Source organism: Oryzias latipes, chromosome 13 (assembly GCF_002234675.1).
Source record: "Oryzias latipes chromosome 13, ASM223467v1".
NCBI classification, from domain to species: Eukaryota; Metazoa; Chordata; class Actinopteri; order Beloniformes; family Adrianichthyidae; genus Oryzias; species Oryzias latipes.
Genome location: NC_019871.2, coordinates 16,450,763 through 16,476,490, shown reverse-complemented (window position 1 = coordinate 16,476,490; position 25,728 = coordinate 16,450,763). Strand labels below are relative to the sequence as shown.

Below are 25,728 nucleotides of genomic sequence, written 5' to 3'. Positions count from 1 at the left end.
TTGCATTGGTTGTAATGTTTTTTTTTCACACATTGTGTTTTGTCTTTGACAGGACCCTTGGCAAGCAGCAAATAGGCCAGCTTGACGGTGTTGATGACGGCTCTGAGAGTGACACCAGCATCTGCACCACCAGCAACACGACTACCACGGCCACCTCCACGTCCACGCCTCACAAGATTACTCCAAAGAGAAGGGGCAGAGAAAGGCACACAGAGAAAACTGCTGCGCACGTTTCAAGCAAAGAGGCGGACAGCTGCGGCGGAGCCGTAAGCAGCAACACCCGGGAAAGCAGAAGGAACCAGAAGGAAAACTGCCTTCCTCTAGGAGGTAGTGTCAAGTCCCAGCCTCAGAGTCAGGCCCAGGACCCCCTGGACACTCCACTGACCCTCAGCACAGACCTGCTTAAATCAGATTCCGACAACAACAACAGCGACGACTGTGGGAATATTTTACCATCGGATATCATGGAGTTTGTGTTGAACACGCAGTCCATGTCTTTGCCAACTTTAGGTCAGCAGTCTGAGCCACTGCTGGATGAGAGCTATGTAGGAGTGGATGTCAACAGGCCTAAAGATATGCTGTTTGGTGACTTTCCACAGCCACTAGCGAGTGGTGAAAGCGGAGGGGTTGTGGAGAGCAGTGTTAATAGCTCCATTTCTGTGGAAGAGCCTTATCTTCCATTGGAGCTGCCCTCAGATCTGTCCGTCTTGACCACACGCAGCCCCACTGTCGGCACAAGTCAGAACCACTCTGCCGGGACTCTTATCTCAAATACCTCAAACCGTACTATTCTAGGCCTAAACTCTGACTCGGAGACCATCAGTGGAGAAAAGAGTGGGGGTAAGAAAACAGCGGGGCCAGCTTTGTCCCCCTCTGAGAACCAGCATAACAGCACAGCTTTGGGAAACAGGGAGACTCAGGTTACAGAAGGTCACATGACTCCTGAACAGTTTATTGCCAGTCCTGCTGTCGGCCCCGTGAACGAAGCTCCAGCTAGCCAGGATGTTCCAAGGAATCCGGGTACCCCTGGTTTGCCAAGTTCTCCATCAATGCCCCTTCAGGGTCAGAAGTACCTCCCAGCTTCTGTGACCACTGCAGGCAGCCCCAGTCCGGTGCCTGGACCAGGACCTTCCCAGACTCAGGTTTCCAGTCCTGCTGTCATCAAATCAGGCCCAGACAAGCTCATCGTGGTCCATCAGCAATTCCAGCCTCTTTACGTCCTTCAGACTGTCCCTAACGGAGTCACTCAAAAGATTAGCGCCACAGGAGTGATGGACACTGCTTCACCCACAGTGCTAAGCTCCATGACACTCACCACAGGTTTGAATACTGGTTTATCATCAGGTCAGCCTATGTTTCCTGGTGGGGGCAAAGTCCTGGGCACCATACCCCACCCCTCTCAGATTCACGCCTTCACAGGACCCACACAGACAGGCTTCCAGACAGGAATCCCGAGCACCACCTCCGGTCTTCTCATTGGTCTTCCCTCTCAGGCGCATGACCAGTCCCAGATTCTTGTCTCAGAAGCTGGTCGGCCACACGAGTTGGGTCCTAGTGTCGCCATCGTTTCCAGCCCCTCTTCTATGAACTCTTCCCCAGCTGTGCTTGCCTCGGCTCATGGCAAGAAGCGTCCCATCTCTCGCCTGCCAAGGAAAAGCAAAAAGGCGAGCCGCTCTCGCAGCCAGCCCACTCTGGCGCCCTCTGACGTGGCCCCCGCCAACATGACTCTCATCAACTTGTCTTCCCCACAGATCACTGCGAGCATCCCCGGCCAACCGAGTGGTCTGGTCGAGTTAAGCACCCTGTCCTCTTCCCAGCGCAAGGTTCCCAATATTATCAAAAGAAAATCAGGGGGGTTCATGTACTTGGACCCCACTACCCTGCTACAGCAGAGGATTCCTGGTACCACCCAGTCTGGAATTATGGGTCACGAATCCTCCACTCATCTGATACCTTGTACCGTCTCTGGCCTCAGTCCCAGTCAGTCAGTTTTGAATGTTGTGTCTGTGCCCCCAAGTGGCTCCGCTGGCCTTCTTGCACCTGGATCGGTGTCCCTCTCCACCCCTGTTCTTGGATCCACTGAGATCACTGGGCCAATCAGCAACCTCCTTTTTAAAGCAGGTCCTCATGGTCTGGGCCTGTCAGACCAGCCGGTGGTCATTCAGTCAGCAGGGACGGGGACTTTGATGTCACAACTTAGCTCTCCTGTTCAAACATCTATCGCTAGTAGCATTTGTGTCCTGCCTACTCAGCAGACCATCACCATGGCCGTCAACCGGCAGGGAGAGACAGAGGTTAATAACCTGTACTTGCAACATCAGTCCCAGCCTGTTAGTAGAGCGCAGACCGTGGACTCCTGTGCAAACAACACTGTTGCTTTATCCCCGAGCCCATCTACACCTCAAAGCCCCGCCAAAGGACGTGTCGTCGGAGTGTTCACTCAAGCACTCCCCTCTGCGCATTCCCAGAGTAGCAGAACAACACCCATCGTGAGATCGTCGGAGCAGAGGCCACTCAATTCTACCACAGCGGGATCAGGCGCACTCTCAGAGAAGAGCAAACAGAAGGTGAAGAGGAGCAGGCAGAGCCTGGACTCAAGCAGTGGCAAAAAGCTCAAGGCCTCACAGGCAGAAGATCAAGTCAACAAACCTGCAGGGCAGCTTCCAATCTTAAAGCCAAGGTGAGAAATTCACTGTTTTCATGAAACCTATCCTCCCCATTTCAGTCATTGACAAAATACAATTTAACTTAAAATTAAATAGGAATTCTGCTTCTTTTGGCTGCATTTTTAGCAGCCCCCAGTATTATATTATTGTCCTTTATATCATTTCTTGTGTTTGTCTTTGCCAAGTAGTGAATATTCACCTTCTAAAGTGATTTCTTTAGGTCTCTTGCAAAAACAGGCTCCTTAGAAATAAGTCATACATTTTTACCCCATTGGCAGATATCTTTGGGGGTAAGAAAAATGGTCGAACCAAGAAAAACATCCTGCTGCTATTCAAAAACTTTCTTGATGAGATCAATTTTCTTGCAAAAGAAGAAATAAAAAAAGTTTTTTTTATTGAAACAAGGTTCTTTTTACCTTCTTAAGATTTAGTTCTTGCAGTGTGCCCACTTTGTTAGCACAGTTTTTAACATTTTTAACTAGTTTTATTAGTTTTTTCCTCTAAAATTGACCTGCCCCAGGAGATGGGGTTTCCCAGACATGGCAATAAATCCATGTAATTGGATTCATTCTTATTTTCAAAAAATTTAGTTTACTAAGTAATCAAAGGCTTATTTTACTTTGCTAAAGTAACTTTCATAAAAATACGATTCTAACTGAAACTTCTCTATCGTTCTTCTGAGTAGCTCCAAAGACCTGAGCTCTCCTGAACCCATGGACACAGCCAAGCCCTCAGAAAAAACCACCAGCAAAAGGTAAACCGTGTCAGAGTGAATGACATTTTTTTTTCCCAATTCACCTATTAATGGGTTTCGGCCTGTTGGTGAATATGTATAAATAAAAACATCAAATTTCAAACTATTCATAAAGATGTTTTTTAATGTTTGACCTGTTCGCGTAGTGTTCTTGGTAACAAGAAGTCACCTGAAGGGACTGCTGCACCAGGGAAGCCAGTAGGAAAAGACAAAGCGTGCCCTGTTGGAAGAGGCGTGTCTGTTCCTGTGTCGCTACCACCCAACAAGGACAGCAACGTCGAGGATCCGAGCACGGACAGCAAACCCAAAAAAGGAATCATCTTTGAAATCTGTAGTGAGGATGGCTTCCACATTCGCTCTGAGAGTATTGAAGGTGAGACCAGAATGGCTAAATTTACTTGTTTAATTTGTCAGTGAAAGAGGACAACTGTTTGAGAAAGAAATGCGACCTTGTTTGTGCAGATGCCTGGAAGTGCTTGACGGATAAGGTGAAGGAGGCTCGCTCCCACGCAAGACTCAGCGACCTCTCTTTCGATGGTAAGGGCTCATTCACATGACAACAAAAAGCAACTACAGATGTCAGTCATGAAACGGTCTTTTTCTGCTCATCCCAGGTGTGAACGGACTGAGGATGCTTGGCATCGTTCATGAAGCCGTGGTCTTCCTGCTGGAGCAGCTGTGCGGTTCCAAACACTGCCGAAGCTACAGTTTTCGCTTCCACAAACCAGAGGAGAGCGAAGACCCTCCCCTCAATCCCCACGGCTCTGCCCGTGCAGAAATCCACCACAGGTGAGGAAGGGAACTGCATCAAGCACCCAGGTTTTTTGCAGCATGCCGATGAAATCTCTTTGGGCTGTGTCGTATTTTGATCATGGCTCTGCTTTTTCTCTCCAGGAGGTCTGTGTTCGACATGTTCAACTTCCTGGCCTCAAAACATCGTCAGCCGCCCGAATACAGGCCACAGGAGGAAGAGGAGGATGAAGGTCAGCTCAGGATCATTAGGTATGTCTCCGGATTATTTTTCCCCTAAAATGACCCAAAAGCGTAGTTTCTCAGAGTCTTGTTTATTTTTTCATCTGTGATTGTAGGCGAGCGTCCATGGAGCTGCCGCTTGCTGTCAGGTTTAAACAGCTCAAGGCCATGTCCAAGGAAACTGTTGGAGTTTACAGGTTAGACCACAACAATTTTCTGTGAATGTTGCTAGATTTTCTATTGAAAGTTAAGAAAGTTCAAGGTTCAAAAGAGAAAAACAGGCATGAAAGAATGAAAGATGATGTCAAAATGTGTTGCCCCTGGTTAATGGTGTTCTGATTCTCTGCAGGTCTCCTATTCATGGCAGAGGTCTGTTCTGCAAGAAAACCATTGAGGCCGGGGAGATGGTCATTGAATATTCTGGGAATGTAATTCGGTCTGTACTCACTGACAAACGGGAGAAATACTATGACGCAAAGGTGAGAGCGTTTCGGTACCATAGACGAAGGTTTATTTGTAGCTTGGTGTTAAAATGACCGTCTTTGCTCTCCAAAGGGGATCGGCTGTTACATGTTTCGCATCGATGACTACGAAGTGGTGGATGCTACGGTGCACGGCAACGCCGCCCGCTTCATCAACCACTCCTGTGAGCCGAACTGCTACTCCAGGGTCCTCACTGTGGACGGCCAGAAGCACATCGTCATCTTTGCCTCTCGCCGCATCTGCTGCGGAGAGGAGCTCACCTACGACTACAAGTTCCCAATCGAGGACGCCAGCAACAAGCTGCCCTGCAACTGCGGCACCAAGAAGTGTCGCAAGTTTCTCAACTGATGGCCATTTTTTCCTATACTTCTCTGAAGAGCAGCGTCCAACACCCTGCTGAGGCTTTGCCATGGCTTCATGTCAACGTATTGGTCCGGCCCACAGAGACCCTCTTCTGCAGATTTGGAAGAGACAGCAGCTGTGGGTCATACTTTATATGCAGAAAGGGCCATTTTTTGGAGGATGGGCCATTCCATCTGATGTGCCTCCTTTAGTCTATTTTAAATTTGGCATTGGACATTTCTTCGGAAGAGGTCAGTAATGACGGAACAGCATCGCAATACTAACTTTTATTTATATTTGGATGATTAAGTTTCCCCTTCATAGCATATTTCAACACATATGTGCAGATTTGCTCATGTGAACAGAGAATGACAAAAAAGTGAACAAATTGGTTCCATTTTTCCACCAAAGTGCAAAAGTTTCCCCTTCATAGCATATTTCAACACATATGTGCAGATTTGCTCATGTGAACAGAGAATGACAAAAAAGTGAACAAATTGGTTCCATTTTTCCACCAAAGTGCAATTTGCTGAGGGGACATTTGGTTAGCCGTTCAGATTGACAGTGAATTCATGGTGTTGTGTTTTATCATCAGCTGTTCGTGGTTCAGATCTCCCTGTTTGAATGTGCCCTGATGCCTTTAGTGGTTTTTCTAGTTTACTGGGAGCTTCTCCTCGGCCGAAGCAGGGAGGTCCGAGCGATTGAGCGGAACAGATGGAAACACTAGAGGGAGCTCTAGCTACAGGACAGACGAGGGAAGAAAGTCCACAAAAAAAAAGAGAGAACGTTTTTCAAAACTTGATTTTTGTCGTTGGGATGAAACGGTATTAGATTGAACTTGAGTCTGACCGCTTGGGAGCAACTTGGATGTGCTGTGGAGGAGATGAAGTCTCTTGTTGGGGAGGGCCAGGCAGCTAGAGGTTCTGGTGGACTGACAAGCATGGGACCAGAGAAACCCACTGCTGTGCTTCGGTGTCATTGATTCATTTCTTTATTTTGGAAAGTTGCACAGACAGGCGTATTGCACATTTGTGCATGCTGCTTTTTGTTTTGAATTCGATTATTTGTGTGTGTGTGTGTGTGTGTGTGTAAACTTGAACTTTCCAGTTATGTTCCAAATTACAGCAGCAGGAAAACCAAACATTAAGCCCTTAAGCTGAATTTTCTTCTTGACCTGTTGCGATGAATATTATCATGAGAAAAGTGTTTATTTGTTTTTTTATTTGTTGTCTTTTTATTACGGACAGGGAAATATGCTTACTTTTCCAAAATGTAAATAATGTATATTTTTCTAAAAAAAAAAAAAAAAAAAGAAGAAAGTAAACAGTTGTTCACAGCACTTAATGATGGTATTTATATATTTTTTTAAAATTGTATTTATTTTAATTGCCATTTTTGTAGGAAATAGAGGTTTACAAACACTAATGCTTTGTCTCTGTTTTATATTCCACTTTTTAACATTATTTTTTGGTTTTTTAAATTCAAAGCCTGAATGTTTTTTTTTTTTCTTTAATTCCAAAGACTGACGCTGGTCTGTGAGGGGATTCCCTTTTTAAGTTCAGTCCACCAGTAGCTCTTCATTCACCCCAGGCCGTTTTACCAGAGCTTTTTCTTTTCTATGTTGGTGATATGGCAGATATGTGAATTCTTTTTATTATTATTATTATTATTATTATTATTATTATTATGCACTTGAGAGAGGTAGGATTATTGGTCGTTTGCTGATATCTCTTTTCTCCAGCCTTATTGTCGCCACAGCCCCACACCCAGTCTGCCTACTGGCTGCTCCCAGGCAGTCACACCATGGGTCAACTGGCACTAAAGTAAGCGTGCACATTTGTTTTGTTTTTTTTAAACTCGGCAGAATCCCACCGGTCGACGGTGATGAGTCTCTCTCTCTGCAGACCCTGAAACAAAGAGGTGCCTTTAATTTAACCATAAACTCCAGTCGGCTGCAGATCTCCTCTGAATCCATCTGTGATCTGTGTTGTCCGTGGCTCACCAGCATTTGGAAAACATGCATTCGGTTGTGTCTTCTTGGTGTTTGCCTTAGTTGTAAGTGAGCATGTCCTTTTTTAAAGCTGTTTTTTTTTTTGTTTTTTTTTAATGAGGCTTGAATGGAATATTGAGGCGGGACAATTGGCGTCCACAGTTTGATCTGAAGTCTGTGACTGCAATTTGCCCCCCCCCCCGTTATCGTTTTCCACTCATGCCGGTTTGGTTGGGACGTCATGGCCGTCAGCAGTTCCTCCCGCACTGCCCCCTTGCTGTGAACTTAAGGTGAAATATGACCCCTGAAAGGTTTGCACTTTAGCTGTGACACAGGCACTGAATGGACATAGGAAAAACATCTCTTTCCCTGAAACCACAAGCACTCACGGTCAGCTGGGACGCTTTGAGTCTGTGCACCCGGCTCTTTGGGGTTGTTGGGGGGCCGCAGCAAAGTGCACTTCTCTTGATTCTTTCTCTTCAGCAAAGTGAGGGCAGGGACTGAACCAGCAGCCCTCTCCTTCCTGTTGGTGCAACGTGTGCACCGTTGGGCTGAGGCTCCTCCGCTGGCAGAGCGGCCCCGTACAGCGGCACCGACTGTGGGCCCGCTGAGTTTCTGCTGCTAAGGTCAACAATGAATGTATATTCTTCCTTCACACGATGTTGAAGCTTCGTCAGCTGTATTTGTTTGGAGTTCTTGCGCAACCCCCCCCGGTCAACATGGAAGACGCGGACGAGGCCTGAAAAGTGGGCTCCAGCAGCAGTTTTTTTCCTTTTTTTCCGCACCAGGAAGAAACCGGAAGCGCGAGCAGCTGAAGGGAGCGCCGTTTCTGTCCACCGCAGAGCGGTCAGCGGCGGTGGGCGGAACAGTTACTGGCGCGAAGGGCTCTGGGCACGACTCTCACTTCACAAGCTCCACTTCTGCGTTTTCAGGGTCAACAAGAAGTCACTTACTTTACAGAATGAAGCGAATCCAATAAGGAACCAGCTTCTGTTGATTCTCGGGACATTGTTCCACGCCACACCAGTGGCCCTTCTCCGTCATGATCTGTAATTATAGTATAAATACTTGACAACATTATACAGAAACATGCATAGTAACTTCTTGTACTTTAGTATCTATAGTATATGGAATGGTCAGACAAACTTAGTTACCGTAGCAAAACAGCAGATTTATAACGGTTAAAGCAATGTTTCAATGTACCTATAATGGTTTTGTGTTACAGTACTATCAGCTAACGTGCATCATTCTTTTGTATATGGATATTCAGTACCACTTTTCTGCCGTGCCGGCGCTGCTCCTCCACCAGCGAGGAGCGGCGCCGCTTTTCTTTTCTCTCTGGAGCAGAACGGTTTTAATGTGATGAGAAATGTTTTTAATGTGGTTGTGAACTTCTCTGAAGTCAGACATTTGATTGGATTTCATTACTATGTGTTTTTTTTTTGTTTTTTTTCCCCCCAGTTGTCATAGTGAATGTTTTGTATGTTTTAACAGGGGTATCAGAGATGACGGACGTAAATTTAACAAAACAAACAAACAAAAAAAGGCTGACTTGAAGTTTGAAAATACCACCAATTTTATTTTTTTTTGGGGGGGGGGGGATAAATTATTTTTTTTGGGTCACTTTGAAAGACAAACCATCTCTCCACAGAAGCTTTGTCATATACTGTCGTACCAGAAAGTCATCATGCTGAAGAAACGTTGATGTTAAAAACCTGTTATTTATTTATTTTGGGCTGCATCTTTACCCAGATTTGTACTTTTTACGAGAAAAAGGAGGAGGTGGGACGAGTACTTAGCCTGTATTTGTAGATTTTTCCTTGTTGTGTATAGACGTTGTCTTCCTATCTAGGAGGGGGGGGGGGGGGGGAGGAAGTAAGATCATGAACGGCTTGTTTTTTGTTTTTTTTAACTGCCTTGAATATATCTTTTGTCATATATCAAACCCCCCCCCCCCTGCTCTGTAATAACGGTATTCACCACAGTCATACATCTATATATATATATATTTTCCCATTCAACAGTGTTTTGTTTTTTTCAATACACATCAACAATATGAAGGAAAACCACCATGTGAAAATAAACTACAAACTACTTGGTTGAATGTATAATTAGGAAACAAAGTTGTACATAAGTGTAAAAAGAAAAGTTTCTAATCATGTTTATTTTCTATGCACTTTTTTTATTTAAGTGATAGTTTAAATAATAAACATGTCTCCTTTACTCTGCTCTGTCTGCTTTTTGATCGCATCGGCTCTCGTGTTTTAAAATCAAAACTAGCATCACATTTTTTATTTTTTATTGTTTATTTTTTTCTGATTTGACACGACAAACGGCTTTTCCAATGCTAAAGGTTGAAGTTGCTGAATTGCTTCATGGTATGGAGGTAAATGCCCCTCCGTCATCATTTTAGGAGAGAACAGGAAGTGGCTGTAGTAGAAGTTGCTGAATGTGTTGCTCGTTAAACGTTTGAAGCTCGGTGTCGTCTTGCTGCCTTCACAGGGAGCGCACTTTTACAAAAAAAAAGAAGAAAAAAGGATGAGTTTTGTGCTTAAAAGGGTTTTCTGCTCCCATAAAAGCCGTTTTACTGCTCAAACACCAAGCACAAGCTCGTTTTCCTGCAGATCCCCATAAAACCAGCCTCTGAACTCACTGGCCATAATGCCTCATTAATTACCTGAGTGAATGGTGGAAACTCATTATTGTGTTCAAAAAGTGAAAGTTTTCTCTGTCATATAAAACTCAAACAGTCTTGCAAACTTGAAATGAAGCTGGTGATGGAGGAAAAGATCAGGATGCTTAGCTTATTGATCAGGGTGATGCAAGACGAAGCATATAAAGAAGAGAATTACTATTAATAGTTTTTTTTTTTTGGAGTAAAAACATCTAAACTGAGCAACTGTGAACCCATCTGAGTCAGCACAGAGAAAAATGTGGAAATCGTATTCCGTGCTGCATCTTTCACCTCAAATTCTGTAAAACACAGCTGACTCCCAGAGCATTGTGGGGCATCTGGCTGTTCAGATCGCAGTCCTCTGAAGTTTCTGTGGTCATGTCCAGAGGAGGACCGTTATGCAAACATGTGTCCCCCTCCCCTTTAGACTGCTTATTCCTCCTTAAATCCCTCCCTCCTCAATGATTTTCTCACACTGCCTTCAAGTTATTTGGCTTTTTTTTGCGCTGCTTTAACATCACATTTCTGGACACATGGCTCCTCCTCTCCCTGCTCAGTTTTAATGGGACTTTATTACCATTTCCTTGTAACTTTTTTTTTTTTTCTGGTTAAGGGAATCTTTTGGTCCAGCGCAGCACACACAAGCACCAGAAGAAGCAGTTCCTGAGCATTCTGGTAAGGTTTTGATTCTCTCTGGAGCTAAACCTCATCAATCCAAGCATGGAAAATGTCGTTTGCCAACAAACATGAACCGCATTACCAGTAAGTGTGTCCTGTCTGAGCTATTGTCTTTGTTTAAAAAGCAAAGAAAGACTAAACATTCTTTAAATAAATTCAGTGTTGTGTTCATGTTACTACTTTTTGCCTGTTTTTGGTGGCATTTAACTGTTATGTAACGACAAAATCTCTGTGACATTGAAAAGGTCTGAGAACGGCGTTTCTCAACAACAGAACTAAATCTTGATGGGGCCTGAACTGTGAGGGCAGACAGCTGCTCAGACTCCCCAATATTTGTGTTCTCGTCTGCTCCCTGCTTCTACCAGGAATGCTGACTCTTTGTTCCACCCTCATAGTTTCTCTCCTCTGTCTGCAGCTGTTGTGGATGTAAAAACTCCAGCAGCTCCTTAGGAAACCTGCTGATTGGCAGCATTTCTCATCACTCAGCGACTTATTTACCACTAGAGTGTCAGAAAAACAGCAGTCACTCCTCCTTCTGCTTTGCTCCTCTATTTTGTGATTTCACTTTTGCTCTCAGGTTGTTCAACAAGCCCAAGAAAGTTTTCTTATATCAGAGGACAACATGACGGCATGAAAATAGGGCTCCTCACATGTCCCAGATATAAAAAAGTGGAACAAATCAGGAATTGGGAACCTTTTAACCCTTTGGTAGTGGGGTCAGGTGAGTTACAGAGGAGGTGGAGACTAAATTTGGATGTAGTTTTTACAAAAAACAAAGAAACATCAGTTTTGGAGCATCGTTCCATCATTTTAGTTTGCGGCTGGATGGTTTAGTTGCCTGTGTGTAGGACTGGTGCGTAGGAAACCAGGGTTCAAATCCCATGGGATGCGTCAAGCTTTATCCAATGTGGGTCCTTCGGCAAGACCCTTCACCCCTCTAACTATGGGGCCGCAAGTGGCCCAAGTCTGGGTCCCCCTGTGCCGATCCCCCAGCCCGGATAAAATACAGAGTTGTGTCAGGAAGGGCGTTTGGCGTAAAAATCTCTGCCCAAATCACCAGTACAAATCAGTGAAAGCTGATTCACACAGAAAAGATATGCTGAAAGGTGAACAACAGATTCTTTAGATGCACTGTGCATTCTTAGCATCACTTTGTTAATCTCTCTCAAGCTTTTGGATTAAAAACTGGACAAAATTAGCAGCATTTGTTTCTCCAGAAAGCATATTTGTGTAAATGAGTTGACAGGCTTTCTTCACTGAACTCCGCTGGTGGTGAGCTGTTGGACAGATGTGACTGTAGAACACTTCAGAAACAAATAATGATGACTCAACAGAAACTTATGTCAATACAGCATTTATGCAAACCCTCCACGCATTAAACAGCAGAACATCTGTCTTGCACCTCTGTTACAGAGAAGTAACAGTATAGTGTGAAGATGGGATACCCACCGTTCTCCTGGCAGAGGCAGGAAGGACTCTGCAGATTCCATACTGCTTGTTTTTGTGATTTCAATCTGAAGCGCCTCTAACAACACTTTGGTCAGCTTGAATTGCTGAAAAAGATCCATCCATTTTCCTAACCCACTATTTCCCTTTGGGGGTCATGGGGTTGCATGGCCTGGTCGCTGTTGGGTGAAGGCGGGGTCAGATCGCCAGCCTGTCAAGAGGCCACACAAACACACACACACACCTTAGCTTAAGCCAATTTAGAGTCACCAATCAACCTACAAAGCATGTTTTTGGACATTGGGAGGAGAAAAACTCACATATGCACGAGGAGAAACATGCAAACTCCACACAGAAAAGTTCCAGATTCAGCCTTCTAAAAAGATTAATTGTAGATTTAAATAATATATATTACTTTGCAGATATGTTATGACCACAGCTTAAAAAATCTTTGTCAAGAATCTCCACAAGCCCACATCACCTCCCTTCCAACACCGTGCTTTACAATGGGAATGAGGAGGTTGTTGTAGACGCTTTATGTGTTTTTCTTCAAACTCTGCTCTTTGTTGTGAAGCCTCTTTGCTTTCATATTGGACGCTAGTAGCTGCTTTAAAGATTGTTGCTTGGCTTTGTGTTGAAAAAACACACTGCTCCAGATTAGCAAATGGCCAAAGGAAGTGTTTCGACATGAGTGCACACTCTGTTATGTGAAGTAATTTTTCATCCAAGGCCAGTTTACAAAAAAGTGCACAGAGCAAAATTATTTTACATATAATTTAATTTAACTTTGACCAACTGAGGAGGCCAGGAGATTATCTTTTGGTTTACACATTTTTTACGTTTAAATTTTAATTAAAGATCCAATTTAAATCATGATTATGAAGCAGAAGATAACAGCTTCTGTGTTGATGATTCCATTTTAAATGGATTGTTTGATCTCAGACCATATTATTGTAGGAACCAGATGTTTAAACATCCTGAGGTTTTTAGGATGTTCAATAAATATTTTTGTTTTCAGAGTTTCCTTAACCAATGCAACCTTTTTCTCTCTCGAAGCCTGACGTCTGCGATGGATTCACTCAGATTGTTGCTTCAGTCCCTCCTCATTCTTCAAGTACATTTTTCCAAGCAGCTGGAGGACAACCAGATCCCTCCCAGTCTGTGCACTGGTCACCCTGGGATCCCTGGGTCTCCTGGAGTTCATGGGAGCCCCGGTCAGCCGGGCAGAGATGGCCGGGATGGGAGGGATGCTGCTCCGGGAGAGAAAGGGGAGAAGGGGGACAAAGGGGGCTCAGGTACCCAACTTCACTTCAAGTCTGGGAGAATGAACCGAAGTTACCACCAACACGTTCACATAACTGTGTTCTTCTTCAGGGGAAACAGGAGAGCGAGGCCTGACGGGAGACAAAGGAAACCCTGGAGAAAAGGGTGAAAGGGGGCAGCATGGGGAGTGTGCAGTGGCGCCCAAATCAGCCTTCAGCGCCAAACTGTCTCAGGGTCTACCCTTGCCCCTCAGTGTGGGTGATGCCGTTCGCTTTGACACAATCCTGCTAAACGAGCAGGGTGACTACAATGCAGAGACAGGACGCTTCACCTGCAAGGTCCCTGGGGTCTACTACTTTGCTGTCCACGCCACAGTTTACCGGGCCAGCCTTCAGTTTGACCTGATGAAGAACGGCCACGCTGAGGCGTCTTACTTTCAGTTTTACGGCAGCTGGCCCAAACCAGCATCTCTATCGGGGGGCTCCCTGCTTCACCTTGTTCCTGGTGACCAGGTGTGGGTACAGATGGCTCTCTCTGAATACAACGGCTTTTACTCCAGCACCAAGACAGACAGCACCTTCTCCGGCTTCCTGGTGAACTCAGACTGGAAAAATTCTGCAGTGTTTGCTTAACATTATGTGGAAAATGAGGTCCAAGTTTGTGTTATTTCACTTTTCTTTTTTCTAGATCCAATGACGTATACAGACAGTTTTACATGTTTGTTTGTTAGTTACAGATGTTAGAAAAAATAGGCACAATAATCCCACACCAATTGAAGGTGTTTGTTGATCTTCTAAGGAGATCCTATGCTTTTAGATCAGCAGATTTGGCAGCTTTGAAAAGATGAAAGCCATTATTCAAATGGAATAAAAGTCCTCATCATGCTGGAAACTGAGGCACAAATGCAAAAGGTCACAACTGTAAAAAGAGCAATTTATAATAATGACAGGGAAAAGACTCATTTTTACATCCCATTTGCCATAAGCTGCGTTTTATTGAAAACAACCCTGAAATGGAGGTGACTGACTAAACTAAACAGAGTTAGAAATGACAGGATTTTTATTGTTTTTGCCTCCAATTCTTTGACAACTTTCTCTGGAAAGAAAAGAAGACATAAAGAGACATAACACACAATTTTATACATATTTTCTCTTACTGATAACATAGGTATTTGAAGTCATTCTATCTGTATTTCATTTCATTCAATTAAAAGTTTCAGTCATTACTGTATATATTACAACTCTTCACAGATTATGACGCTACATTTATTGATACAAATTGCATTAAAACTCAGTGCTGAATCATCCGTTTCATCAGTTTCCTCCAGCAGCCAAAAAACATGCTTAAAAAGTTATTTGGTTACTCTGAAGTCTCTCTAGGTGTGTGTGGGAGTGATTGTGTGTCCAGCAACAAGCTGGCCACCTGTCAAGGGTGTACCTGCCTTCACCAAACAGGCTCCAGTCACCCCGCGACCCCGACCTGAAAGGGATATCGTGAGATAAGAGCATAAATGGATTCGTTATAATTGATTCTAAACAGGGTTGATAGTTCTCCTCTCCATCTTGTGTTTGAAAACTGGTTCCATGGAAAAGAAAGCTGAGCTACAAAGGACTTTAGCTTCAGGATTCAGTGTCTGTGTGAAAACATTATCATTCATTAAAAGATTTTCTAAGTTTACACTTGTTTATTTCATCAGATCTGAACAATAATTTTAATACAACCAATTCACATGAAATAAAAACAGAGATGTTTAACCCTTGTGCTATCTTAGATGACCCCACCCTTACATTGACGTGTTCTTCCTACCATGACAAAGGTGGATAAAGGTGGAAAGATTTCATGTAATCCATGGACACCAGTGAAGATCACAAATCATTGAAGAAAAAAGGTTCAGAGCACTGTCTAGTGGGTCTAGATCAGTGTTTTTCAACCTTTTCTGAGCCACGGCACACTTTAACCTTAAAAAAAATCCCGCGGCACACCAGCATCCAAAAATTTAAAAAAAGGAGAAACTCATAGTCTGTATTGATCTACAGCCCCTCCACAATCTCACATGCATTTTTGAGATAATTGTTACAGAAAAAGCTGGAAACTGCAGCTGTTTTTTTCTAAAAGATGCAATAAAAGTTAAGTTAGAAGATTTAAAAACAGTTTGTGTGTTCGTTAGTTTCAAGACGTTTAACAACAGATCTCCTTTTGGGCTGTCACTCTCACAACCCAATGCATCATGGGAAATGTAGTGCATAAAACGGCCGAAGATCGGTTTTCGGAGCTTCATTGTTTTGTTCACTTGTTCCACGGTCTGATACCGGATTCTGTGGAAAGCTACACCGCTAAAGACGAGCTTTAGCTGGTATTTTTGTTAGAACTGAGCGACTTTACGAGCTAAATCGGGACAAGGAAGTGAATACTTTAAGCACTTCTGATTGGTCAGACCGATGACATGTGATTAACCCCCCCAACACGGGACTTTTCCAAAATACAGCCGAAGGTGCAGCTGAATCGCGGTACGTCATTCTTATCAAAATGTCTTTAATAAAATAAAATAAACGCAAAGAAAAGGTATTTTACGATCTTTTATATTCCTAACTCCTCAGTGTTTCATCAGGGCCTGTTTGGATGAACAGAGAGCTAAAATCCTGGAGATGGGAAATGTTTTTAGATCAGTTAATGAGGGCAATTTCCCACGGCACACTTGGCCATCTCCCACGGCACACTAGTGTGCCGCGGCACACTGGTTGAAAAACACTGGTCTAGATGACCCAACTCCAAACGTGAAAGTGCCTAGGAACAAGGGTTACAGGAGTTACTCTATTGCAGTCTTCACACCGAACCAGCTGAGTTACAGAATAAAAAATGAACCTTGCAGAAACGTTTCAAACTTGCTTAACATCTATGTCTGGCTAACAAGTGGAAAGTCTGCATTTTCAAGGACAATCTCCACCTTCATTTTTGGTTCCTAAACCCAAAGCAGAAAGCTCCCGAATGAAATCCCCACATGGAAAAAGTCTGGAAAACATTTGTCTGGTTGTGGATTACCTCTGCCTAATGAGTCCACCAAACACTGAGAGAGACACGCTACATTTCAACGAGACCCGGGTCATCAGCTCCCCACCCTCTCCAGCTGTGATGACACGGTCGTCCCACTTCATTCAAACAAATCTGCCTCCCTTGACCTTGTCATTGAGACTTAATTAATAAGTTAGGCAAGCCAACTTTGACAAGATCCGAGCCTCTGGCAGCCTTTCTGTGTCTACCACATTCATAAGTCTGAGACTCACGCCCATGATTAGGCTCCAAATGTGCAAACGCATTCCCTTCAGGGCGGGTTGGGAGTGGCAAGGAGGGAATCAATCATTCCACTGGCATCAATCCGTTATCGTCATGTGTTCACAGTAGGAGGAAAACTCTGAGGCAGACGGTCACATCCCCTCCAGAACCAGAGCAGGTTTTAAGTTTCTGTTTGGCAGATGTGTTTGAGGTGCCATGAAACCTCAGTGAGAGCAGAGGAATCATCAAACAAGATAGATTGAAGTTAAATTTATGCAGCTGATAAATCTTAATGTTTCCTCTCTGAAAACAGAGTCAGAATATATCCTATTACAGTAATATTATATGACCTTATGCAGGCTTCATGCTTCTGTGGTGTAAATTAAATACGTTATGACCAGTTTCAATGCTTGGCACAAATTCCTGACATCTGAAACTGTGTCTGGGCTGTTGTAGTCTGCAATTACATTAAAAAATAAAATAAAGGGGGACACAAAATTATCTTTTAAAGCAAGACTTGGCACATCTGGTTTTATCATTAGGACTTAATGTTAGGGGGACTTAATTTGTAACCCTTGTGCTATCCTAGGCACTTTAACATTGGGAGTAGGGTCATCTAGACCCACTAGACAGTGCTCTGAACCTTTTTTCTTTAATGATTTGTGATCTTCACTGGTGTCCAGGGATTACATGAAATCTTTCGACCTTTATCGACCTTTGTCATGGTAGGGAGAACATGTCAATGTAAGGGTGGGGTCATAGGATAGCACAAGGGTTAAAATATGTTGAAGTCTGGGATTTTTTGTTTGTGAAAGTCATTTTTTTGCTTCGTTTGGTGTTTCAGAAATGCTGTCATGTTGCGTGAACCAACACAAGCTCTGACCAGGCATTATCCCCTCACATTTGCCTCCACAACACCGTGGACTGTATGAGACTTTAAGGTCAATATGCTAAAAAAATTCATACCCAATACCTATAGAGGCAATTCTAAACTTTCAACCTGTCCTCTTCATTCTTTCTGCTTCACTGCTTTCTTGTTCTTAATAGGTATTTGATTTTCATGGGAAAATTATTCTTTTTATTTGGCAATGCTTATAATTTCTTTGCAAAACATTCAAGAACAAATCAAACCTTAATGTTAAAACCTTGAAACAAATAACTTTACGTTATTGTCCTCTACTAAAAAGGATACATAATAAATGTAAAAAAAATATGAAAAAATATCACGTAGAAAAAAAATCTGCTAAAGGGGTGACATCATAAAGCTTGGATTTTGAGAACCTTGCAGTTTGCAGTAGGGGGTTATTTTATCCAGCAGGGGGCAATGTCGCGCATGCTCAAAGTGACCACTTCAGTCAGTCCTCTGTCCAAATGTGTTTGAATCCCATTACTAATAAAATGCTATGATGCATAAAAGAAAAAACAATCACACAGAAATAAATTCAACCAGTATTTTTCTTTTTATTATTCTATTACTAACGTGAAGTGTAATACTGATATCACAAAGAGTTCTTTTCAAAAACAAATGAAATATTGCTTTCGTAAATTAAGATCTGCATGATCATAATAAAATAAGGAAACTGTTAAACACCAGGGGGATTAGTCAAAATTTTAAAAGGTTGTAGAGATAAAAGAACACACCACAATGTTTTATGTATAGACAGAAAAATACTACAAACACTACCATCTTTGGAGAGAATTACTGTTTTCATGGAAAAAAATGCTCAAGATAAATTCAAAAAATGAGACACCAAAGCACTTTTTGGGTTACTGTGCATGTCTGGCTTTTAACTGATGTGAGGTGTTTTTTTATGGACCAAATATAGCTTCATTTTTATGAACATGAATGAATCCTGCTAAAAATTGTCAGGAACATTTTGACATGGAGCTTATCACAGATCATCGCTGATCCTGACAGAATTTCTCTTGTGATGGATAAAAACCGGGGCTGCACGGTGGCGCAGTGGTTAGCGCTCTTGCCTCACAGCAAGAAGGCCCCCGGTTCAAGTCCCGGCTGGTGGACCTGAAAAACACATCAACAGGGGACCTTTCTGTGTGGAGTTTGCATGTTCTCCCCGTGCATGCGTGGGTTTTCTCCGGGATCTCCGGCTTCCTCCCACCGTCCAAAAACATGCTTCATAGGTTGATTGGCAACTCTAAATTGTCCATAGGTGTGAGTGTGAGAGTGAATGGATGTGTGATTGAGGATATTCTACCCTGCGACAGACTGGCGACCAGTCCAGAGCATCCCTTGCCTTCGCCCAAGTGGCCGGGATAGGCTCCGGCAACCCCGTGACCCCGAAAGGGAATAAATGGTGAAGTAGATGAATTAATGAATGGATAAAAACCCTGGGAGGTGAGAGCTTGTTATGGTTTAGAAGACGCCACCCCGCCCACCAGCATGCAAAGATTGAAGCTAGAGATGAGGGCAGAGGAGAGGAGGGGAAGGCCAGAGAACAAGGATAGAACCAGACAATATAGCCTGATGAGGGAGTCGGGGCATTCCCAGGAACGACCCCTTGGGTCAGACGGAGATGAGTGTAACCCTTGTGCTATCCTAGGCACTTTAACATTGGGAGTTGGGTCATCTAGACCCACTAGACAGTGCTCTGAACCTTTTTCTTCAATGATTTGTGAACCTCACTGGTGTCCATGGATTACATGAAATCTTTCCACCTTTATCCACCTTTGTCATGGTAGGGAGAACACGTCAATGTAAGGGTGGGGTCATAGGATACCACAAGGGTTAAAACCCAGAAGAGTAGAAATTTAAATGTGGGAACTTTGACAGGAATAACCAAAGAGTTGGTTAACATGAAGGAGAGAAGAAAGGTGGATATTCAGGTGTACAGTTAGAAGAAAAGCAATGTTTATCCCTTGTGCTATCTTAAATGACCCCACCCTTACATTGACGTGTTCTCCCTACCATGACAAAGGTGGATAAAGGTGGAAAGATTTCATGTAATCCATGGACACCAGTGAAGATCAGAAATCATTGAAGAAAAAAGGTTCAGAGCACTGTCTAGTGGGTCTAGATGACCCAACTCCCAATGTTAAAGTGCCTAGGATAGCACAGGGATTACAGGATGGGAACAAATTCATGCAGTGTTATCATAGTGCGGATGAAAAGAGAAACAGAGGAGGAGAGATCTTTAAGGGGGAGATTGCTAAGAATGTTCTGGAGGTGAAAAGAGTAAAATAAGGTGACAAGTCTAAAGCTTGAAATAGACCGTTTATCTTGTTAGTGGTTAAATGCTGTGTGGCTTTTAGGGAGGATTTAAAACAAACTTTGGGAGGTCAGGAGTTCTTCCAGATGACTGGACAGCTAAAATGATCTGAGAGACTGGTGTGTCATCTGAAACAAGGAAGACAGATAAGGAGACCTGGTGGTGGAATGAAGACGTTTAGAGGAGTGTTTAGAGGAAAACGCGGGGCATTGGGAGGACGGAAAGGAGGCTGCAGCACAAGGTGGAGGTGGAAAAGACCAAACACAGGGTGTGTGAGGGAGAGGTGGATCTGTACAGAAAGACAGAGGTGAAAGGGTGTTTGGGAGTTTATGGTAATGAAGGACAGGGATGGAAAAGTGTTGACAGGTTCCAAGTGTGCTGGAAAAATGGAAGAACTTTGAAGAGCTGATAAATGAGGAAAAAGTTAGAGAGCAGAGTGGAAGAGGTGGCTGCTGAGGAGCAGGAAGAAGTGAATAAGGATGTATTGAAGAGTGAAATATGACCAGCGATAAATAATATAAAAAAATAATAATTCTAAAAAAATAATATAGTATAAGCTTCATTCAGAAAGATGTTGTATCCCAAACTCATGAAGGAGAACCCAGACAAACTTTCTTTTAGATTTTGTTTTATTATGAACTGTGAATTTGCTAGTTTTATTGCAGACTCACACCTGTAAAAAAAAAATAATTACACAATACTTTCAGATTTTCTAATCATACATGCCAAATGTAGCAGCAAACAACAGCTGAGTCACATTTTCAAACCCACGCAAGGAATTAGTAAGGAATGCCAACAGTGTTTCAAAAATACCTGAGGAGCCAGAGTACAGGAAAAAAAAAACATTCATTTACTACTTTTTTATTTTTACATCACAGCAATCATAATTTCATAGCACAAAATACATGTTGATTTAAAAGTAAAAAAAAATGTATAAATGATATGGACATTTGTCCTTGAAACTCATGTGATCCCACATGTCCTCCTCCTGTTGTTGTAAACTTTTAACAGGATAAAACCAACATCTCAGTTGAGAAAGCATTAAATAAACCAGGAGAGCAAATATAACTGGGCTACTGGTGTTATTAGTTTATGTTGCTTTTATACAACAGAAATCTGCTTCTTAGTGTGTTAGACAGAAAGGGGAGACCATTTATGGATTGTTTGGAGATGGTGACTGTAACAGAGCTCAGCTGACAGTCTGGAAAAAGCCTCTAATGCCACACAGAGCTGAGGTCAGAGGGAAAAACTCGAAACTCCTTATGGGTTGCCAGGTTTGTGATAGGAACAGATAAAAATGGCACCTTTACTCAGTGCTTTAAGATGTGAGCGGTGGGAAACGCTTCAGCTCTTCTGGGGGGCACACATGGATCAGAACACCTGAGACTCAACAGCAATGTAGTGAAACAACAAAGACTGCAGCTGTTTAGAATGAGAGTGACAGGAACACAAACCTAAAGCACAATTTTTATTCTAAAATGTTTGTGTACACAGTTTTAGCGTTTTTGCACTTCTGATAACTTAGTACGACCCTGCTACACACATGGTATGTTCCATTTGTATTGGTAGATTTCTTGGGTTAAAATATGAAAAGGATGCCTCACTTTTCTTTGAGTACTAGAGATTTTAAGCTAACTACCTTTAACCAGCATTAGGATGCAATGTTAATAGGTTAATATGGAAATGAGGGTTAAAAGTGGGAAAAAAAAAATCAAAAAATACTTTCAACGGTACATGTGTATCCTATGCACAGAGCATTGTTAATTTTAAATGCAGGGCAAGTAAAAATACTATTTAGAGATAGAATTATTCCATAAATAAACGTCGAAAAAGAAAGCTAACAAAAGAAACATAAAAAAAAAATAGAATCCAAATGAGACTGTTAGTGACAGCACTACCCAGCATTAAAAAAAACACACTTCTGGTCTATAAAAACAGATTTACTATGCGTGTTAATCAATGTTTGTCTCATTTTGGTATCAAATGTGCAGAATGGAGCTTAGACTGCAGATTTTTGGCATTCGTTTTGAGTATGTGCAACTTTTGAGTTTAGTTTCCACAGCTTTTTACCCAGTTTTGCAAGAAGAGTCTGGAAATCTTCTTTGCTTTTCACATCTAAAATAGTAAAAGCGATATACCAAGTATCCACTATGATCTGTTTTAACACTGATCCCTTTAAGATTGAGGAGTACCTTCAAAATAAAACATTACAGATACATTTTTTTTTTTTAGATTTACAGCTTTATGGAGAAAGAACAGATTGAATATCACATAAGAACAGTGTTGGTGTTACTCTTAGGCTTATCGTTACTCCTTTCTATTTCTGTAAATACTGTAAGGCTTTTCACGGATCATTGATCCCTATAAATACACGTCCATAGTGTTGAGAATCATGTGACGACAGAGAGGGCAGTTCTGCTGGTAGATGGGCTGCCTCAGAAGGATGTTTGTGCACTCTCGACACAGGCACAGGTGTCGGCACGGCAACAGCACCACGGTTTTGGTGCTATCCTGACAGATCACGCACTTCTTCCTCTCCTCCTGCTCCTTCAGTAAAGTCAGTAGGCTTTCAGCAGGCAAATGTTTACGCTTCTTTCCAGAAGACAGCAGCTTTTTCAAAGGGCCGTCTTTGCTGGAGGAGGGAAACACTAAATCCAGCAGCTCCCGGTGGTCCCCGCCTCCTGCTCTCCCGTCCGGCGGGTCCCGCCTCCTCTCTCCGGGGTCGCCGTCGCCTCCGACTCTGTTGCCCCTGTGCAGCATCGTTCGCAGAAGACGGCACAGCTGCCTGCTGCACTGAGACAGCTGCTGCCACATGGCAGCCTGCAGTAGCTGGAGGTGACGGAGAGACCTATGCAGGTGTTGCATGTTTCGGCGGAGCAGATGTCGAGTGTTCCACAGGGCCGTGACACAGCGATGGACAGCCCGATAAAATCCCCGCAAAACAGAAAAAGACTTCATGTATTCCACGAGGCGAATAAAGGCTTGATGGACCAGTCCTGGGTTAAGGTAGGCGGTGGTAGTCAAGGCGATAGTGACGGTGAGTAGAAGGCCATAGATGTTCAATATGAAGATACTGATGAACATATGCAGCAGGGAGATCAGGAAGTCCAGAACCAGCTTGCAAGGAGACCACAGGAAAGCTGACGTTCCCGTCAGGCAGCTGGACAGACAAGTGATGGAGGTCAGAGCGAGCTCCACCACCTTCTGGAGTGGGCTGGACACCGTCTGCCACACACTGACTGCTGCCAAGTAGACATTGTGGGTGGCAATGAGGACAAAGTTCACCACCGTATTGGTGAAGTAGACCACCAGGCTGAGAGCAATGCCACAACCCTCCAGAAGTGACAGCACACTGCGGTACAGGTGCTCTTTTCCTCTGAGCAGCACGTGCATCGACAGGTAACCCACCATCTTCAGGCTCTCCAGCAGCCCCTCCAGGGCCAGGACCACGCTACCCAGCAGGCTGACCGAGCCGTGGGCGAGGTGTGAGGATGCCTCTGCCACGCACATGCCGCAGTACATGCAGAGGTTCCCCAGCTGCAGAGCCGAACTGATGAGGAGGGAGGGCACGCTGTGTATGAAGGCAAGCAGAGTCAGGAGAGTCCGGACCACCGTGTGGACCATGAGAAAGTTTAGGTCCAGAAGGAAGCAGACCGCGTCCAGACATTTTCCTACTGAAGTTATCACTAAGTTAACAAAACCCATGGCGGCTCGTCCTTATTTAAGCTTGCGGCGCCCCGCGGCCTTATCCGCGTTCACGAACATCACAGACGTTCCTTCACCTAAGAGTTCATGTCTGTCCATCTCTTAACAGGGACACAAAAACGCACGCGACGCAAAGCCGGATGTTTGTTTTCAAACGAACGCCTGACACTTCCGTTCATTTTCTTGGTTTCGGTTTTGCTCTGTGGTCGATTCTGCGGCGCGAGGACGCTCGTATTCATCAAGCGACGTGCATATGGCAGTAAAAATGTTTTTAAAACAACTAGAAAATGAGAATTAACGCAAAAAGGATGACCGCTTAGCTTTATGGTACTCTCTCTGTGACCGCCATATTTGTTTTGCTCGTTTCACGTGATCTCGTGTAGTTCCGGTGAATTGGAAGCATTTAAACTTTATTTAAAAAAATCAACAATACCAAAATACAAAGGAAACCACACTTCAAAAAGGTAGTAGCAGAAGATTAAAAAAATGAATACATTTTAGTTATTACAAATACAGCGTTTTCTCTCTGTAATAAAATATTAGTACAAAAAGTAAAACAATAAAATATAGTCATTTTTTAAATCACAAAATCCAAGTGTTTAGTTAACGTGATGCAGATTTATTTAATTATCATAAAACTGATTGGTAATGAGAAAAAATTTAATTTTATTTAAATCAGTAAAAAATGAAATTTCCACAAAACAAGTATCTTGTAGTAGAATCAAGGCCATCTGAATGTGCAGACAAGTTAAGTCTTTAACCTATAAAATAGATGTAATTTTTTTAATGCTTCCGGTAAAGCCTTTATAAGCCTATGAAACTGTATCTGTCATTATGTAAAAAAGGACAGTGGAAAGGAGAGGAATACAATTTTAACAGTCCAGAGCAGGGGTGGGCAAATATTTTGACTCGCGGGCCACATAGGGTTCTAAAATTGGATAAAAGGGCTGGACCAGGAGCAGATGCGTGGAGTGAGGAAGAAATAACATGGAATCTGGATGAAAACATTTGGATTGAAAATTATATTTTAAAACAGAGCATTTTAAAGTTTTTAGGTTAAAAACTTTTGCTCTCATTTTAGAGCCAATTGCACCAATGGCTTGATGTACCTCATGTAAAACTTTGAGGAATGCTGCATTCATGTGGTGTTTAAATGATCGTAAGAATGAAAAACAACAAATCTTCAAACACCACATGGATGCTGGAGCGAAGTCCCCAACATTTTTGTAGTGAAGGCCACAATAAGTCTTTTTCTTTAAAACTTAAAACTTCTTTTATATTTTTTTTATTGTAAAGCCCTATAATAAAGTTTTATTAATTCATGATCTCTTTAATAATATAAATAACACTATTTATGAAACAAAAAATGACCAATAACTCTCTCTGTGATTTTCAAAGACAAAATGTCAGGAAAAATATACTGACTGATACATTAAAAAGAAAAAACAATTAATAGTCGATCCTCTTCCGTCTCAGACCAGCTGAGACTTTGAGGGCTGCAGCTCTCTGTTTCTCATCCAGTAAGGAAAAAAGCACATTTCTATGTCTTCTGCTGCAGCTGGACATATATCTGCGTTACCTTTTCACCAGTACAGAGTTACCTCGTATATTACAGGAGTTACGTTCTAAAAATAACTGTGATCCAGGGGTGGGCAATTATTTTGACTCTTGGGCAACATAGGGTTCTAAAATTGAATAGAAGGGCCGGACCAGGAGCAGATGCATGGAGTGAGAAAGAAATAACATGGAATCTGGTTGAAAACATTTGGATTGAAATTTATATTTTAAAACAGAGCATTTTAAAGTTTTTAGGGTAAGAACTTTTGTTCTCATTTTAGGGCCAATTGTGTAAAACTTAGAGAAATGCTGCGTTCATGTGGTGTTTGAATGATAGGAAGAATAAAAAACAACAAATCTTCCAACACCACATGGATGCTAGAGCGGAGTCCCCAAACTTTTTCTTGTGAGGGCCACATAAGTCTTTTTCTTTAAACTTCTTTGATCTTTCTTTTTTGTAAAGCCCTATAATAAAGTATATTAATTCATAATCCTTTTAATAAAAGAAATAACACTATTTATAAAATAAAAAATGACCAAATAACTGTGACATTAAAAGACACAAAGTCAGGAAAAAACATACTGATAAATTAAAAAGAAAAACAATAAATAGTGGATCCTCTCCCGTCTTTGTCCCGCTGAGACTTTGAAGCTGCAGCTCCTCACACGTCACACATTGCGCTCAAACTGAGTGGCTGTGT

At 42.7% G+C, this 25,728-nt stretch overlaps 3 protein-coding genes across 5 annotated transcripts in view; 2 read left to right on the top strand and 1 right to left on the bottom strand.

The window, feature by feature from the left end:
• Positions 1-10,562, top strand: part of kmt2a (lysine methyltransferase 2A) — a 36,031-nt gene extending 25,469 nt beyond the window's left edge. For 2 of the 3 annotated variants that reach the window (XM_011482583.3, XM_011482582.3), the window contains exons 26-34: positions 53-2,680; positions 3,352-3,420; positions 3,567-3,793; positions 3,883-3,957; positions 4,035-4,209; positions 4,315-4,422; positions 4,509-4,589; positions 4,742-4,871; positions 4,948-9,261. In XM_011482583.3, the coding sequence (XP_011480885.1) occupies positions 53-2,680; positions 3,352-3,420; positions 3,567-3,793; positions 3,883-3,957; positions 4,035-4,209; positions 4,315-4,422; positions 4,509-4,589; positions 4,742-4,871; positions 4,948-5,223 (3,769 nt within the window). In that variant the 3' untranslated portion in view covers positions 5,224-9,261. Of the gene's footprint in view, positions 1-52; positions 2,681-3,351; positions 3,421-3,566; positions 3,794-3,882; positions 3,958-4,034; positions 4,210-4,314; positions 4,423-4,508; positions 4,590-4,741; positions 4,872-4,947; positions 9,262-10,494 lie in introns of those variants that run through there. The other variant, XR_002291524.2, reaches the window with a different exon arrangement.
• A 97-nt stretch (positions 10,563-10,659) lies between these two features.
• On the top strand, positions 10,660-14,945 carry c1qtnf5 (C1q and TNF related 5). Its single transcript, XM_020708292.2, has 3 exons — positions 10,660-11,280; positions 13,062-13,300; positions 13,380-14,945. Exons 2-3 carry the CDS (start codon positions 13,075-13,077, stop codon positions 13,898-13,900), a joined length of 747 nt encoding a protein of 248 aa, XP_020563951.1. The 5' UTR covers positions 10,660-11,280; positions 13,062-13,074; the 3' UTR covers positions 13,901-14,945.
• Positions 14,946-20,376: 5,431 nt separating this feature from the next.
• rnf26 (ring finger protein 26) lies at positions 20,377-23,847 on the bottom strand. Its single transcript, XM_004075683.4, has one exon. The coding sequence runs from the start codon at positions 23,468-23,470 to the stop codon at positions 22,127-22,129; it is 1,344 nt and encodes a 447-aa protein (XP_004075731.1). The 5' UTR covers positions 23,471-23,847; the 3' UTR covers positions 20,377-22,126.
• Between the last annotated feature and the right edge of the window lie 1,881 nt (positions 23,848-25,728).

Excerpts from the sequence above, each read along its gene's own strand:
- c1qtnf5 (XM_020708292.2), top strand. The coding sequence starts at position 13,075 with ATGGATTCACTCAGATTGTTGCTTCAGTCCCTCCTCATTCTTCAAGTA. Across the intron at positions 13,301-13,379 it reads GGGGGACAAAGGGGGCTCAG|GGGAAACAGGAGAGCGAGGC; the intron begins GTACCCAACTTC and ends GTTCTTCTTCAG.
- rnf26 (XM_004075683.4), bottom strand. The coding sequence starts at position 23,470 with ATGGGTTTTGTTAACTTAGTGATAACTTCAGTAGGAAAATGTCTGGAC.